The sequence below is a fragment of the Zonotrichia albicollis genome, chromosome 13 (genome assembly GCF_047830755.1).
Source record: "Zonotrichia albicollis isolate bZonAlb1 chromosome 13, bZonAlb1.hap1, whole genome shotgun sequence".
NCBI classification, from domain to species: Eukaryota; Metazoa; Chordata; class Aves; order Passeriformes; family Passerellidae; genus Zonotrichia; species Zonotrichia albicollis.
In genome coordinates, this window is record NC_133831.1 from 1,761,014 (window position 1) to 1,778,746 (window position 17,733).

General features: G+C 52.9%; 1 protein-coding gene across 4 annotated transcripts in view; it reads right to left on the minus strand.

The window, feature by feature from the left end:
- Nucleotides 1-1,269: 1,269 nt before the first annotated feature.
- The window catches only part of ZC3H18 (zinc finger CCCH-type containing 18), a 46,233-nt gene continuing 29,769 nt past the window's right edge, over nucleotides 1,270-17,733 (minus strand). For 2 of the 4 annotated variants that reach the window (XM_074550742.1, XM_074550740.1), the window contains 10 exons: nucleotides 15,234-15,464; nucleotides 14,548-14,673; nucleotides 13,094-13,195; nucleotides 11,258-11,401; nucleotides 9,395-9,547; nucleotides 7,340-7,494; nucleotides 6,669-6,865; nucleotides 5,018-5,114; nucleotides 2,855-2,951; nucleotides 1,270-1,656 (listed from right to left, as the gene is read on the minus strand). In XM_074550742.1, the coding sequence (XP_074406843.1) occupies nucleotides 1,458-1,656; nucleotides 2,855-2,951; nucleotides 5,018-5,114; nucleotides 6,669-6,865; nucleotides 7,340-7,494; nucleotides 9,395-9,547; nucleotides 11,258-11,401; nucleotides 13,094-13,195; nucleotides 14,548-14,673; nucleotides 15,234-15,464 (1,501 nt within the window). In that variant the 3' untranslated portion in view covers nucleotides 1,270-1,457. The remainder of the gene's footprint in view (nucleotides 1,657-2,854; nucleotides 2,952-5,017; nucleotides 5,115-6,668; nucleotides 6,866-7,339; nucleotides 7,495-9,394; nucleotides 9,548-11,257; nucleotides 11,402-13,093; nucleotides 13,196-14,547; nucleotides 14,674-15,233; nucleotides 15,465-17,733) is intronic. The other 2 variants (XM_074550743.1, XM_074550741.1) reach the window with 1 other exon arrangement.

A 17,733-nucleotide genomic window follows, 5' to 3' on the forward strand; every position in this document is an offset into this window, starting at 1 on the left:
GGCTCCTTCCTCCTCCCCGCACAGGGCCGGCACTTCCTTCTGCTCTCCACGTGTGCCAGCCGGGAGCACGGGCGCCTCCGAGCCCCGCAATTTGGGCAGGGAGGCGGGCAGGGGTGTCCCGGTGACACCGGGCCGGGACGGGCATCCCCCAGGCCGTGCCCCGTTGCGTCAGCGGCACCGTGAGATCACCGTGGCATTCCCGGGCAGAAATCCCAAATTGGGCAACGCTGGGAAGGGCTCGAGGGCTGCCATCAACCCTCCGGGATGGCCCGATGGCCTCCAGCAGCACCAGTGGGATGCTGGTTTGGTGCTGGAGCAAGGAGAAGGGCCGGAGGATGGGAAATCCCAAGGGGATGGAGAATTCCAGGGGATGGGAAAACCCAGGGACCCCAAAAATTGTGCTCTGAATGACAGGGGTTGGCAGAGGTGCCCCAGATGATGCCCCCCACTAACACTTCACACCAGTAGGACACTGGTTCCATACTGGGAACAAGGAGCCTGGGAAACCCTCAGAGCCCCCAAACTGCTCCCTAAATTTAGCAGAGGGACCCCTCAATGATGCCAGGCAGGGCAGAAGCTGCAAAACCCCCCCAGTTACACACCAGTAATATACTGGTTTCACACTGGGCGCTCCCCTGGATAACAGAGCAGCTTTTCCGGCTCCATGGAGCTGCTCATGCCCCAAAAACCCCAAAATGAGGGGTACAGATCCCCCCATGGTAAGGGAGATGCAGAGAAAAGCAGGAAACGGTAAAATTGGTTATCAAAATATTTTATTTCAGGGAGATCCCTCCAAAAAAAAAAAAAAGAAAAAAAAAAGAAAAAAAAAAGAAAACAAAAAAAAAAAAAAAGGAAAAACCAAAGGAAGAAGGACCCTCCTGGCAGATGGACACCCACAACACCTGCAGGGCTCCTGGGAAATCAACTGAAGCGATCCCCGGCTCCAAAGAAACGACAGGGCACTCCCGAGGGCTGAGGCAGGAATAGATATATTTATATTGTTCCTGGGGGAGGAGGGTGCTGCCAGCAGTTCACAGCAGTTTTCGGCTCTCTCGGCACACGGGACTAGAACTGCATTGCTGAAGACACTCAACACACAGCAGGGCTAACTAGGAGAATACAACTGGAGGCTAGCAAAGAGGAGAGGGGACACAGGAGAGCTGGGAGCACCCAGGGCTGGAGTCCTCTGTGCACATTTACAGGGCCCCGGAGCCCTCCCGGAGCCGCTCGTCGGGCAAAAACTTCCTTAATTTCTTTGTTGTGTGTGGATGTGTGTGTGTGTGTATGTGTGTGTGTGTGTGTGTGTGTGTGTGTGTGGGTTTCACGTTTGTTTTTTTGTTTTATTTTTTTAAAAAGAACCGCGCGGCCAAAACCAAGACGAGGAACTGCAAAATCCCAAAGCGGCCGCTTCTGCCTCTCTTTATAAAAACCTCAGCAGTCACTGGGGGCACAGCCCACTATACTTTGCCCGGGATCTTGGCGCGTTTGCGGGCGATGGCGTCCTCCACGGCCTTGAGCTGCTTCAGGAGCTCCTCCCTGCGGGACAGGGTGCTGGATTTGCCGCCCTTGGCAGCGCCAGGGCCCGGCTCCGCGCCCTTGCCCGGCACGCTGGTGACTTTGCTGGAGCTCTTGGACTGAGGGGACAGCTGGCGTTTCCTGCAGGGAGACAGAGATGGGAATAGAAAAATGAGGGAATCCAAGAGGGGATTGTGCACTGAGCCCTGCTGGCCACACTAAAATCACGGTTTTGAACGTCCTTTCCCACACCAATTTCATCTCTTTCCAAGATGAAAAGTGCACTGAGCCCCACTGACCACATTGGTTTCTAAGGTTCTTTCCCACACAAATTTAATCTCTTTCCATAGGCAGGGACACCTTTCGCTATCCCAGGTGGCTCCAGCCTGGCCTTGGGCACTGCCAGGGATGGGGCAGCCACAGATTCTCTGGGCATCCTGTGCCAGGGCCTCCTCATCCTCACTAGGGAAGGATTTCTCCCTAATTTCTGAGCTGAACTAGAATAGCAGAACTGCCACATCTAACACATGGCTCCAGGAGCAGGTGGGAGAAAAGAGGTTGGAGACAGGAGGAGGCCTTGGGTTGAAAACTGGCTTGACAGTAAAAAAACAGATATTACATAGGGATTCTCAAATTCCCAGCATTAAACTCAATACCAGCTTGTGGCTGCAGTGAGCAGCTCCCTGTGAGACCCAGAGGGGAGAGCAGCCCTGGAGCACCCCCTCAATCTCAAATCCTTCAGCCCCTTCCCTGTGATGTTGCCCCCAGAGATCCCTGGAGAGGATCCCCAATCCTTGAGCCCCCAGATCCACACATCCAACACTGCACTGGGACATTCCAGCACTGCAGCAGGCACAGCCTGCCAGGAATTTGGCTGAGCTGCATGGAAGGTGCAAAGGCAGGGCTGTCCCTGCTCTGTCACAGCCACAGCAGCAAGGGGGGCAGCTGAGGGTGTGCCAGGCTGGGAAAAGGGGGATGAGGCACTGGAACCAGGTGCCAGGAGGAGCTGGCCAGCGGGAAGGGGCTGCACTCTGGTGCTCTTTAACACTGTGCTAAAGAGCTGCAGAGGCACTGGCTGAGCTCACTCCTGACCCACTTGGCTCTGGGTGCTCCTGCTCTTCTCCCAGCTGGAATGGCCCAGCTGGAGGCTCTGCACAAGCCCTGGCACCCCTGGCACCAGCCCAGGCAGCTCCGTGTCCTCCCTGGTGCTGCGTTCCATGGAAACTGCAGCTGCTGGCCTGGGACAGCCCAGGACAGCCTGGGACAGCCCAGGACAGCCCAGGACAGCGGCTGCAGGCCCTGGAGGGCTGTGAGGCCCAGCAGAAGCAGCAGCACTCACCTGTCTGCCTGTGCAGGGGAAGGTTTTGGGTTCTGGCCCCGCTGCCGCTCCTGTTTGGGGGACGAGGGTCTCCCGGCCGCCTTCCTATCGCGAGAGCCTGGGGAGAGCACAAGGACATTGCTTCATTTTCCTGCTGGGCACCAAGGCACAGGCCACCCCTGCCTGCACTCACTGACCACATCATTCCAAAAACAATGCCAAAACCAATGCCAAATCCAGCAGCAGCTGGAAAAGCCCCGCTGTGTGCTCCCCTCACCTCTGGGGAAGCAGAGAAGCCAGGCAGGGCAGTGCCCTGGTATCACCTGCACACAGCACCTGCCACCAGCCCTTCCTCACCCTGCAGCTGCTGGAGCGAGGCTCCCCCATGGCGCTCTGTGCCTGCAGAGCTGCTGGCTGTGCCCTGGCGGGTCACAGGGTGCAGTGGCTCCAGCAGTGACAGGCGAGGGCAGCTCTGCAGCTTTGGGAGCCAGCGGGGCCTCCCCCGGGGCAGCAGCACCCCCGTGTTTGTGTGTTTGTGCAGCACGGCTCAGCTGCCAGGCCCTGCCCCAGCACAGCTGCCCTGGGCACGCAGGGAGGCTGGGGAGCAGCTGGGGCACCCCAGGAACAGAGAGGGAACTGCACAAGCAAGGCAGCCTGTGGAGCTGCTGCCCTGCTCTGACCTCAGCTGGAGCAGCAAAGGTGCCCAGTCCCTCGTGGCAGCAGCCCCTGTGTGTGCCAGGGCATCCCTCTGCTCCTGGGGGTGGGCACTGGGGCAGCCCCAGCCCACAGGGGCAGGGGGCACACTCAGCCACCACCACTGAGCAGTCTGGTGCTGGGATGCCGAGGGCTCAGTCCCAGCTCAGCCAAGGGCACCTTTGCCATTGGATTTTGCCTTGGGTTGAAAACTGGCTTAAACACTAAAAATTGGATTTGGGGCTCCATGGCTGGGACTCCCCATCCCTGGAAGTGTTCAAAGCCAGGTTGGATAGGGCTTGGATACCTGGGGTAATGGAAATTGTCCCTGGTCTTTGATCCCTTCCAGCCCAAATTACTCTGTGCTGCAGCTCGAAAATTGCTTTTTACCAAAAAGCAGAGGATGGCAGCAAAGCCTCTCCAAAAACATCCCGGCCTGGCCCTGCCACTCATGCGTGAACCAGACCCCAGTGAACTTCAACCTGGGGCAGTCCCTTGCAGGCTGCCCTTGCAGGAGGTGAATGTTGCAGGTTATTAGCACAGACCTTCTCTGGCTGGCACCCAGAGTCAACAAGATCCACCTACAGCTGAGCCACCAGGGAAAACAACATCACGTGGCAGCTCCAACGTCACCGCAGCCACCTCTGGCTGCCAACTCCCCCCACACCCCCTGTGCCTCCTGGCAGCCACAGCCAGGGCTGCAGGGTGGCACCGAGTCCCTGGCTGTGCCTGCCAGCTCGCTTTCCCGAGCTCTTCCTGCTGCTGGGGAGGACTGAGCCCCAGCAGAGCACTTGGAAAGCCCAGGTCTTTCTAAACATGCAGGGTAGAGCGGGTTGTGTCACCCAGAGGTGGGGCAATCAGCTCCTGTCCCAGGCAGGGAATGATTGCATCCATCCATCCCTCCCTCCCTCCCAGCCTTTCGAAGCACCAGCCTGGCTGGCAGGGACAGCTCCCCCTGGAAAACTCCAGGATGCACCAAAGGAAACTCCTGTGACTCACAGTGCTGGAGTGGCTGAGGTATGGAAGTGATCTTCAGGAGCATCCAAGGCAACCTTCAGCCCAGCACCACCATGGCCACACTAACCCTGTCCCCAATGCCACATCCACACATTTATGGAACACCTCCAGGGATGGGGACTCTCTCCTGACAGTCTGTTTCTTTCTGGGAAAAAATATTTCCTAATTTCCAACCTAAACCTGATTTCCACAGCCACATCCAAGGGCAGCAGACCATGGGGTGGATGTGGAGGTGAGAACTCTGTGTCTCCAAAGGCAAGGGGCTGCTTTGTTGGACAGGATTTACAGTGGAGTCACACTGGGCACAATGTGCCCCTGGGACAGTGTGACAAGGGTGGCACTGCCCTGCCCAGGGCCTCAGCTCTGCTGTGTTTTTGCAGCAGGATGGTCACTACCCCCCTTTATCTGTGGCAATCCCACTCTGAGGTTTTGGGATGGCTGCAGTGATCTCCCCAGCTGCTGAAGATGCCTCACCTCTGTCAGGGGACAGGTTGGCCCGTTTGGCTGGAGGAGAGCTTGGCCTCTCTTTGTCTGCTGGCTCGTATCTCTTCCTGCTTCCTTTGTCAGCTGCCTGCAATGGGATTGAAACAATGGAGCTGAGCAGCCACTTCCCTCTGCACAGGGACACAGGCACAGCCATTCCCTGCCTCCTGCAAACACCTTTCCCAATAAACTCTGCACACACCAGTCCCAGCCAGCCCTGAATCCACCTGATTCCCAACCACCAGCAGCCAACAGCAACACCCCCTGCACTGGGGGTAATGCTGTACCAATTTCAGAACAGGAACAGGAAAAGAGCAGCTTTTTGGGATGGTTTTTCCCCAGCAGCACCAAGGATAGCAGATGTGAAGGAGGCATGTGGAGCCGTGCCTTTTCCAGGCTGTCATGTGTCACTGCACACTCCTCCCTCCCTCCAGAGCAGTTCCTGCCTCTGATAAAGCCTCCTCACGTCAGAGCACAGGGAAGTAGAGAAATCTGCAGCCTCAGACTGCGCCGGGGAATTTGGGCTGGCAGAGCAAAATATCAAAAACAGGAACCTGCCCACGTGATGGGGCCAACACCCTGCCCCAGCAGCAAACCCCACGGGGAACAACTCCCCCACACGGGCTGGGGCTGGCACCTGTGCCCAGGCTCTGACAGGGCAGAGGGATCAGAGGGGAGGGGAGCAGCCAGGGGGGCACGCCAGCTGCCCCTTGTGCCCCTGCCCTCTGTGCCCAGCCCGCTCTGGGGTGGCACAGGAAGAGCTCCCAGAGCATCTCCCAGGGGAAAGGCCCCAGCAGGACCTTCGAGCAAGCGGGGAAGAGCCTGGAAGCTGCAGCAGGAATGTGCCCCAGGGCAGCCGCCAACACAGCCCCACAGTGCAGCCAGCACAGGGTGTGTGCTGCCAGACTGGTTCTGTGTGCTGCCCTCCAAGCCAGCCCCAGACCTTCCTGCCTGAGCTCATCCCAGCAGTGCTGAGCCTGGAGTTGGGATCCATCCCATTTCTCCTGCTGGGATCCATCCCTGAGCCTGGAGTTGGGATCCATCCCATTCCTCCTGCTGGGATCCATCCCTGAGCCTGCAGTTGGGATCTATCCCCTCCTTCCTGCTGGGATCCATCCCTTCCTTCCTGCAGGATCCATCCCTTCCTTCCTGCTGGGATCCATCCCATTCCTCCTGCTGGGATCCATCCCCTCCCTCCTGCAGGATCCATCCCCTCCTTCCTGCAGGGATCCATCCCCTGCTTCCTGCTGGGATCCATCCCTTCCTTTCTGCAGGATCCATCCCCTCCTTCCTGCAGGATCCATCCCCTCCTTCCTGTTGGGATCCATCCCCTCCTTCCTGCAGGGATCCATCCCCTGCTTCCTGCAGGATCCATCCCCTCCCTCCTGCAGGATCCATCCCCTTTTTCCCTCCTGTTGGGATCCATCCCTCTCCTTCCTGCAGGGATCCATCTCTCCCACTGGGATCCATCCTCTCCTGCAGGATCCATCCCCTCTGGCCCCCAGAAGTGCCACATCTACCACACAGCTCCAGGAGCAAGTGGGAGAAAAGAGGCTGGAGACAGGAGGAAGCCTTGGGTTGCAAACTGGTTTGAACAGTAAAGAGCCAGCAGGGAATCCCAGCCCCAGGGATCCGTTCCCACCTTGTTCAGGAGGGTCAGCTTGATCTCCTTGTGCCCACTGAAGCTGCCCTGCTGTGCCTGGGGGGCTGAGGGCTGCTGGCCCTGGGGCAGCTGCTGGGATTTGCTGCCCGGGGTGGGCTTGGCTGATTTCAGGAGCTGAGCGGGCACATCTCGTTTCCTCTTCTCCTCTTTAGCACTGTCTTCTTTTTTTGACTTTCCTGTTGAGAGCATGAGCACAAGGGGTGACTTGGGAATGATTCCTGTTGCCTGCTCTCCCTTTGGGCAAGAGGATGCTGCTCCAGGGATGGAAAAGGCCCACAGCAGTTAACTCAGCTGGTGGATACGAGGTTAAGGGATTCAGGAAACCCTGAATCGCCACAGAAAAGTCAGAGAACAAAAAGCTTTTGCCACAGACTCTGCCATGGTCTGGAATGAGCAGAGGAAGAGCAAAGTGAGCCTGGAGCTGATTTCCATCACCTTCCAAGGGTGAAGGAGAATGGGAGAGGCAGAACTGCCAGGCAGGAAAAGGGATGAGACAACCAGCGGCACAGGGATGGAAGGACGTGCGTGCACATTTGCTCCTGTATCCCCTCTGCTCAGGGATTTAATTCCCAGGGAAGGATCCCTGCTCCTCCCTCCCTCTCCAAAGCCCCCCCAGAGGGCTCCACCCCCAGCACAGCAGCTCCCTGTACCTTTCTTCTGCTGGGCCGGGGTGGGGGAGCGGGAGCTGGCCGAGGACACGGGGCTGGCCAGGTCTGCGTACATGTCCTCGGAGTCGGCGCTGCGCACGGAGCTGCTGCTGGACGAGGCACTGGACACGGAGGAGACGCTGCTCACGCTCAGGGACCTGCCAAGAGCCACAGCTCAGCACACCCAGCAAGGCAGCAAGGCCTTGCTGCATCTCCCTGGATGCTGGGAAGCTCGGCAGGGAAGGATGCACAAAGGCCGTGTGTGCTGGGGTGCTGCTGGTGTGGAAAATGTCAAAGCTGTGGGGTGCAGGCCTAGAAAGTAATGATTATTTATAGCCAGGATTAAGGCAATGGGTAAACAGGTCACTGTTTGCCCAGGAAAACAGGGAGTGAAAGCAGGGAGTGCGCTGGCACATCCAGGTCAGTGTTACAGCTCAGGGCAAGGGTTCCCTGGCAGGGTTTCTGCTGCTGGCACGCATCCACTGTCACGACTGATACCTCCAAGATGGAAACTTCCCAGCAGGGCCTATCCCAGGAAGTGTTCAAGCCAGGCTGGACAGGGTTGGAACAATCTAGTCTAGTGGAAGGTGGCAGAGAGTTGGACTGGATGAGCTTTAATCTCCTCTCCAAGCCAAACCATCCCACTCCATGAATATTCAGGCAGCCTCTCCAGCCTGTTCCACAGGCCACACCGCCCTGCTCTGCCAGGCTCTCTGCCTGGAAACTGCATTGGGATGACTGAAGGGGCTGTGGCAGCTTCAGCACAGACCAACCCTCTGCCTGAGAGCTCTCATGGATTCCAGGATGAGCCAGGAACCCCCCAGGCCACCAGGCCGGCCTGCTGTGGGCATACATTGCATCTGCCACGTTTCCCCTTCCCACAGAGCAGCACAGGCAGCCCCAGTGTGCTCCCATTTCCCATCCCTGCCCTGGTGCTCTCTGAAGCTCTTGCATCACCCCAGGCTGGGCTGATGAACGTGACAAGCACGGAGTAAACAAGCCGGGATTTCCGTAAAATAACGCGGACGTTGAACCTCGGAGTCCCACAGAGTTCACTGATGGGAATTTGCCATGCTCAGAGCCAAATCCTGCTCCAGCCACTGGTTTTACACCACAGGACTGTTCTTGCACCCGTGTGCCAGGGAAGTGTTGGGTTTCAAGGCTCTGCCTGTGAGGATTCAGGGAATCCTCTGTGTGAGGAGATGAAAAAACCTGAAGGAATGACTGGAGAGTGGTTTGTTTTTCTTTGCTGGAAGGAGTTTGTTGTTTACACATCCCACAGACCAAGGGACTTGGAACTGTTCACTTGGGGCTAAGCACAAAAGGAACCGGACCTGCAACTTTGCCAGCAAAGGGAAAATATCATTAGCTGGGCCTTTTGGGGATTTTCTGACCTGCCTCTCTTGACAGGCCAAGCATCTCCCCTAAGGACAGGAACCAGAGGTAGGAGAGGCTCAGCAGAGCCAAGCTCCATAGCCTGGAACTGTTCATTTGGAGTTTAATTAGCATGTGGGATCACCCTGGCCAGGAGTTGTTCTGGTCACCATTTAGCTTAAATGGTTACTTGGACACACATGACAGGATTATTTCCTTGAATAAACCACAAGGGAAATATCAGGGAATCATGGAATGGTTTGGGCTGCAAGGAACCTTAAAGATCACCCAGTTCCAACCCCAAAAGAGCAGGTTATTCCAAATCCTGTCCAAATTGGCCTTGGACACTTTCAGGGATGGGGCAGCCACAGCTTCTCTGGGCAACCTGAGCCAGGGCCTGCCCACCCTCACAGGGAAGCATTTCTCCCAAACATTCCATTGAAATAACCCCTCTATCAGTTTAAGGCCATTATATCTTGTTCTTTCGCTCCATGCCCTCTCCAACACTGTATTCCCACCACAATTCAGGACTTGGAATCCCATCCCCAACCTTGTCCCACCCTCAGGCACCTGCAGCTGGTGCTGCTGGAGCTACAGAGAACTTCCACTGCAAGAAACCAAACCTGTGACCAACAGCCACAATCTCTGCTGCTAAGTAAAGGGCACAAAGGCTCAGGGCTGTACCTGGATTTCCTTGAGCCAGAGGGAGAGTGGGACACTGAGGCAGAGGATGATCTGGAATGAGATCTGGAGAGAGAGCGGGACAAGGACCTCGAGCGGGAGCTGGAGCCGCTGTAGCTGCTGGCACTGCCACTGATGCTGCCACTGATGGTCCTCCTGCAAGGCAGCAAACCCCCTCCCACAATGAGAACTGTCATGGCAAAGAGAGACAGGGGAGGAAAACCCCCAGAGAAAAGCAGAGATTTGCTCAGCACCCTCTGACTGACACCCAGCCCTCCCTGAGGGGCCACTGGCCCCTTCCACCACTTCTCCCAGTTTGTGTGCTGGGAATGATGTTGTGTGGTGGGGAATATCCCTGGGAATGATGTTCTGTGGTGGGGAAATATCCCTGGGAATGATGTTCTGTGGTGGGGAAAATCTCTGGGAATGATGTTCTGTGGTGGGAAATATCTCTGGGAATGATGTTGTGTGGTGGGGAATATCCCTGGGAATGATGTTCTGTGGTGGGGAAAATCTCTGGGAATGATGTTCTGTGGTGGGAAATATCCCTGGGAATGATGTTCTGTGCTGGGGAATATCTCTGGGAATGATGTTGTGTGGTGGGGAATATCTCTGGGAATGATGTTGTGTGTGGGGGAATATCCCTGGGAATGATGTTCTGTGATGGGGAATATCTCTGGGAATGATGTTCTGTGATGGGGAGTATCTCTGGGAATGATGTTCTGTGATGGGGAATATCTCTGGGAATGATGTTCTGTGCTGGGGAATATCTCTGGGAATGATGTTCTGTGCTGGGGAATATCCCTGGGAATGATGTTGTGTGTGGGGGAATATCTCTGGGAATGATGTTGTGTGTGGGAGAATATCCCTGGGAATGATGTTGTGTGCTGGGGAATATCCCTGGGAATGATGTCCTGTGGTGGGGAATATCTCTGGGAATGATGTTGTGTGTGAGGGAATATCCCTGGGAATGATGTTCTGTGCTGGGGAATATCCCTGGGAATGATGTTGTGTGTGGGGGAATATCTCTGGGAATGATGTCCTGTGGTGGGGAATATCTCTGGGAATGATGTTCTGTGGTGGGGAATATCCCTGGGAATGATGTTGTGTGTGGGGAATATCCCTGGGAATGATGTTGTGTGTGGGGGAATATCCCTGGGAATGATGTTCTGTGCTGGGGAATATCCCTGGGAATGATGTTGTGTGAAGATGAATATCCCTGGGAATGATGTTCTGTGCTGGGGAATATCCCTGGGAATGATGTTGTGTGGTGGGGAATATCCCTGGGAATGATGTTGTGTGCTGGGGAATATCTCTGGGAATGATGTTCTGTGCTGGGGAATATCCCTGGGAATGATGTTCTGTGGTGGGGAAATATCCCTGGGAATGATGTTCTGTGCTGGGGAATATCCCTGGGAATGATGTTGTGTGTGGGAGAATATCCCTGGGAATGATGTTGTGTGCTGGGGAATATCCTCGTGATCAGTGTGGGTCAGCTGCTGACCCTCCACCACATCAGATCTGTGTGGCACCAAACAGATCCCACACATTCTATTTTCCCCACTCTGCCCCCTCCACAAGCAGCAGCTCTCAAAAATGCCTTTTTCCCCACTCCCACCCTGATTTTGCCACATTTCCTGTGTTCCACCCACTCCATCCTCCCCCAGCCTCCAGGGGCAGGAACCACTCCAGGTGAATCAGGACCATCCCAGCCCAGCTCTGCTCCCCTTCTCTCCCTCCCCAGGAGATGGATTTCTCCCTGAGCACTGGGACTCTGGGATTTGCTGGATCTGCCATGGGATCCAAAAGCTGGGATTTGCTGGATCTGCCATGGATCAAGGCTCCCTCCACCCCCCTGTCTCTCACCTCCTGGGTGGAGTCCTTGTCTGACGTTCCTTCCTCCTGGCCTCCCGATTGTCCCCTGCCTTGGCTGCCTCTGGGGCTGCTGCTGTAATTTTTGTGAGTGGCTGAGGGACTGGGAGGGCAGTGAGTTTCTTCACAGATTTCTCCCTGGAAAAACGACAATTTTCAGGTGTGTGATCCCAGGGGGTGGGCACAGAGCACTGATGTCCTCAGAAATGATGTGCTCTGGTTTGTTGTTTAATATTTTAGAGGTTATGGAATCCTGCAATGGTTTGGGCTGGAAGGGACCTTAAAAATCATCCCAGTCCATTCCCTGGGACACCTTCCACTATCCCAGGTTACTCCAAATCCCATCCAACCTGGCCCTGGTGTGATTCCTGAAGCTTCAAACACTTGGCTGCTTCACCAAAACACAAACACCACAGATTTCCCTAAAGGGATTTGTTCCCCATATGTTCAATCAATTCATCTTTTCAGAGACAAATTACTGTAAAACAGCCAATTCTGGAGATATTTGACTTGTAAATGAACTCCTGAAGCAGACTGGGTGGAAATATTTCTCATCCATTTCATTCCATCATTTTTACCCCAGACACTTACACCTGCTTAAAATCTGCCAGTCAGGCTTCAGAATGAAATGTGCAGAGTTAATGCAAAAATTCTCATTTTAACTCCAGCACACAGATCAGGAGGGTGCAGAACAGCCTGTGTGTGCCTGGATCTGTGTTCCCTGGGGAAAACTGGATGGGAGCACCAATCCCACCCAGTGCAGGAGATGGGAATGGCTCTGGCTGCTCAGGGCTGCCCCATTTGGGGCTCAGAGCTCAATATCTGCATTTATTCTCTCAGAACACAGGGTTAAGCCCATGGCACTGTGTTAGCCAGTGACAATAACCCCTGTGCTGGGGCAGCTGCCCTGGTGTCCCCAAAGCAGCACGGCCAGGAGGGAGCAGAGGGCCTGGGAGGAATCAGCCCCAAGTGGAAGGGGAAAAACCCCAAAAGGCAGGGTAACAAAGGACAAGAATTGTGGCAAAGGGGATTGTCCTAAATTCTGGAGAATTCAGGGGGATTCCCATGGTGTCATTTATTTGCAGGTCAGCTTAGAAGAGGTGACATCACTGCGGTGTTGTGTCACCCTCCAACGTCCCCGTAATTTGCCACTGCAGGGTTTGTGAAATAGCAATTTCAGGAATTTAAAAGAGCAGCAGGGCTGGCAGAACGTGCCAAACCCAGCTGCAGAGAGCTCCAGTCCTGTTTTCATCCATCTCCAGTGTGAAAAGTTGATGAGGTTGAACCATTTCTTTACTCTGAGGCTGTGGATGAACCAAAGCCACAGCAGAGGAAGGAATTTAAACTTTTTTATAGCTCCTATTATGTATATTTAGATGATACTAATATATCTGCACACAGAGAATGCTCCAGCAGTAAATCAAGTGTTTAAACACTTGTACACAGGTAATATTTAAGGATACTTGCACAGTTTAACTTGGACTTAATAAGTAAAAGTGCCATTATTTAATTAAATCTGCCAAGCTAAAAACTCTTCAATAAAGGCTGTATTTTACATCTTCTATTTCTTTTTTAAACTCAATGAGGTTTGGGATCCCAGAATGGTTTGGATGGGAAGGGACCTCAAAGATTCCACTCCCTGCCATGGGACACCTTCCACCAGCCCAGGCTGCTCCAAGCCCCATCCAGCCCTGGACACTTCCAGGGATCCAGAGCCTTCCCAGTCTGACAGGAAATATTCCTTCCCAATATCCCATCTAATCCTGCATTCCTTCCTGAAGGTCAGAAGGGTTTGTCTGGACTCTCACCCAGAGGAATTTGGGTGCTTACCCTTTCCCAGGAGGTGGCAATAATTCCCCTTTAGCCTTGGCCAGTGGCTTGTGAGGAGATGGTGTTGGAGAAGGAGAGGGAGAAGATGAGAAGGACCTTGACCTGCAAAGGAAGGAGACATCACTCAGCTCAGGCTCTGGGGTTGCAGGAGCTTCTCCTGGCCCTCAGGGCATTCAGCCACCACTGCCCCCTCCCCAGGAACCTTCCTGAGCTTCTCCTGGCTTTATATTTGGTTTTATATTGGATTCTGTGCAGCAAAACTTAACTTCTGTCACCAGACAGTGGGAAAAGTAGGAAACAGAAGGAAAAATGGGATCAGCAAGAGAGGCAGTCCAGGTATTTCACAGCAATACCTGAGGCTTCCTCCATCCTCTCTATTCTCTCCTTAGGGAGAATACATAAGAAAACAAGCAGGTTTTTGAGTTTCATGTTCATCACTTTTTGTCCTGTTAACTCCTAGAGCAGTTCAACCCTTAAACAGCAACAAAACCAAAAGAAACTTGGGAGAAAGACAAAAAATTCACCTAAATCAAATCTGTACCTTCTGGAAGCCAAGAAGAAGCATTAAGTGGAGCACCCAAAGGTGCCAGTGAAGGGCAGGAGCTGTTTCCTGAGCCCTGAGCACACACCACGTGCTGCTCTCGGGGTGATTCACCCCCGTGCCAAGACTGGAAGTGCCTTGGTTGCAGCCCAGTGCCTCAGCAGCCTGACTGCTGTGTGACAGCTCCTCTGGGGACAGCTGGCACAGGGTGTTCCTCACCCTGTCACCTTGGGGAGAGGCAGCCAAGGGTGTCACCCACACTGGCTCTGTCCTGCCTGGAGCGTGGATGGATGGGGAAGCTCATTCTGCTTCCCAGGTGGAATCAGCTCCCAGCTGAGCCTTTCCTAGGAAAGCAGTCCCAGAAGTGACAGAGTGTGCTCTGCCATCACCTGTGGGATCTGCTCTGGGCACCTGTGTGGCTTCAGCTCCTATCTGAGGAGCCAGTTCTCCTACTATGGGTATTCCAGACTTGGGAAACTGTCTGCAGGGGCAAGGAAGTAGCAGAGGAATAAATCTTAATCAGCATGGGACACTGGATTGCTACTTTGAAGTGTCAGGACTATCACAAGACACAACTGCTTTAATAAAGAAACGGGATTTGCCTCTTGAAATAGAAATCCCAGCTCCACAGAAAAGAGATGCTGCTGAACTCCTTCCAAACAGAAAATGCAAATGACGGGAATGTTAATCCACCACAGGCATGGGAAAGAGCCCAGCCACAACAGCACTGCACCTGTGGGTGGGAGCACTGGGGAGAGGAGGGGGTGGCTGACAGATCTCCTTCAGCCAACAACCGCAGCCTCCCTTGCTCAGCCACGGGCTCGGAACGGCTCATTTTACCAGAGCAAAAAGGAACTGTCAGGAAGCATCTGGAAACCATCCCACCACTGGTTCCCAGTGCCAGGAGCACTACCTGGACCTGCTGCCTGAGAAAGAGCTGTGCCTGGAGGAGCGACTGGAGTAGGAGCTGTACGAGGAGGACCTGGAGCGCGAGCGGGAGGAGCCGGACCCCGAGTAGGTGGATGAACGAGAAGAGGACCTGCAAGAGAAATATTACAATTCAGGGCTTCCTGAGATTAAATATTAAAATTCAGAGCTTCATGAAAAGCCCCCAAACTTTTGTTTCCAAAGATGTTCTGCTCCAAACCCCACCAGCCTTGTCCTTGGGGAACTGTCAGTGCTCAGGGCAGAGAGCTCAGCACCCCATAGCACACAGCCCAGAGCAGAGCTTGGCACCCCGTACCACACAGCCCAGAGCAGTGAGCTCAGCACCCTGTACCACACAGCCCAAAGCAGAGAGCTCAGCACCCTGTACCACACAGCCCAGAGCCCAAAGCAGAGCTCAGCACCCTGTACCACACAGCCCAGAGCCCAAAGCAGAGCTCAGCACCCTGTACCACACAGCCCAGAGCAGAGCTCAGCACCCTGTACCACAGAGCCCAGAGCAGAGCTCAGCACCCTGTACCACACAGCCCAGTGCCCAAAGCAGAGCTCAGCACCCTGTACCACACAGCCCAAAGCAGAGAGCTCAGCACCCTGTACCACAGAGCCCAGAGCAGCCAGCAGGTGCCCAGCACACGGCCCCAGGCCCTGGCTCACCTGGAGGAGCCCGAGGCAGAGGCAGAGGAGGCCGAGGCTCGGCGGCGCCGGCGGGCGCGGCTGGGGGACACCGACACCCCCAGCTTCTTCTTGGGGGACTTGGACCGGCGCCAGGGGTCCTTCCACTCGTCTGCCCGCTTGGACGGGGCAGTGCCCAGCGCCAGAGACTCCTTGTCCTTCTTGGGCAGCTCGGGCTGCCGGCTGCGGAACAGGGACACGTCAGCAGCTGGGCTGGGGGGTTACAAAGGGAGGGGAACAGGGACAGGGGACACAGCCAGACATGGTATTGTGTAATAATAGCATAATGAATATAATATAATATAATATAATATAATATAATATAATATAATATAATATAATATAATATAATATAATATAATATAATATAATATAATATAATATAAGTAATTAGGCATGTAACTATAATTAATATAATATTAAATTATACCATATAATATTATATAATATAAACGATAATAATATAGTATTATAATAGAAAATTATATATAATATAGTAATATAATATTATTACTATATAATAATTATTAATATAACATAACATACTATACTATAATACACTATACTATAGTATACTATACTATAATGTACATTATATGTACATTATTGTACATATAGTACTATAATATAGTATAGTATATATAGTATAATATAGTATAGTATATATATAGTATATATACATTATATATATACTATACTATAATATAGTATAGTATATATAATGTACTATAATATAATGTAATAGAATGTAGTAATAATAATAATAATAATAATAATAATAATAATAATTAGTAATAACATAATATAATTATGCTGTATAATTATTCAAATATACTAGAGTATAATATAATAATATAGTAATATTATAGAATAATTTAATGGCAATGATATATGAATATATTACATAATATTATTATAATACCATGTTAATATAGTATCAATATATCAATTAGCAATATTATAATATAATAAATAATAGATTAATTATTAATTAATGTTCATATTTTATAATAAAAGCTATACATGGCCATGGAAAAAATCCCCAAATTCACGCCTTAGACTGATTGCTTACAGCTCCTGATCTCCCCTGTGGGATTCCAGCAGCATTCTGGGGTGGTAAGATGCTGGAAGAACTCAGTTTGTGAACCAGTGACAAAGCAGAGCTGCTCTGTGAAGCCATTCTGGGAACTCCTCTGTCCCCCTGAGCACTTTGAGAGCTCCTGGCTGATTCCAGCCCCAGCTCTTGGCCTCCAAGGGCTGGACAGGAGCAAGAGGAAGGGAATGGGAAAGCTGCTCCTGCCTGGAGCAGCCCAGAGCTGGGGCAGGGGAGAGCAGCCAGCACCAAGCCTGGATACTCCCATGTTCCCATCACCAGGACACCCCTGGGGCTGGCACAGGCCAGGACCCAGTGACCTCCTGCCCCCTTCCAAAGGGAACAGCTCCCTCCCCCTGGCCATAAACCAGCCTGGATTATCCCTGGATTATTCAAACACCATCAATCGTGGTGCCCAGCCAGGCCTCTCTCTCCACCTCCTCCCTTCCCTTTTTATGGCCCTACTTTATTTCTCCTTTTTTGGTTCCCCAGGTTTCCTTTCTCCTCTGCAACACTCTGAAAATAATTCAGGGCCAACTTTTCAGCACCTGCCCCAGACACTTCCTTGAGTACTCCAGGATGAGTTTCTTGAGGCTGAGACTTTATTACCTCTCTTATCTCTGGGTGATTTAACCTGGAATTTCTCCTTGCCCTCACTCTAACCTGCACTCAACTCCTCAATTACCTGCTTCTACCCTTCTCTCTGAGGTTTCAGGCAGAGTTTGTGAGGGATTAAAGCTTCTGAAGCCTCTTGCACTCACCACATTAGCAGGACAATGATGCATTTATTCCTGCCCTCAAAGCAGTGAGTTCCCAGGGAATCTGGGGGAGGAAAGGCCCCTTCCCTGCTGGGTTCAGCCAGTACCTCCCCATTACTCACACCACCAAAGCAACCACTCCCCACACAGCTTCCTCCACCTTTCTGAGATAAAAAAGCCACCTCCGAGTTTTCTAATAATTCCAGGCACACTTCAACAAACCCCAGGATAATGAAAGCTCTTGGTCAGGAGCCTGTCCTTTGAAGACTTCACACCTCACAGAAGCCTCATCCCCTCCTTTTTGGCAGAGTTTCCTCATCCCCAGCCCAGGACTGGGATGTGCTGACCTAAAAATCCAGCATCTGACTCTTTCCTTATCTCTGCTGATGTAAAAGCAATTTTGCTCTTTGTCCCACAACTCCCTTGGAATATTCAGAGGAAAATCCTTCCTTTCACATTCATCCCTCCCACCCATCTCACTCCAGCTCCAGAAGAGAACTGGATCCTCCATCCCACATAAAGCGCCCAGGGAGTCCCAGGCAGGGTCCATTCCATCCTCCTCCTCTCCCAGCACTGCTCCAACACACTCTGTTTAACTCAGCTCTGATTAACTCAGAGTACCTGCAATGCT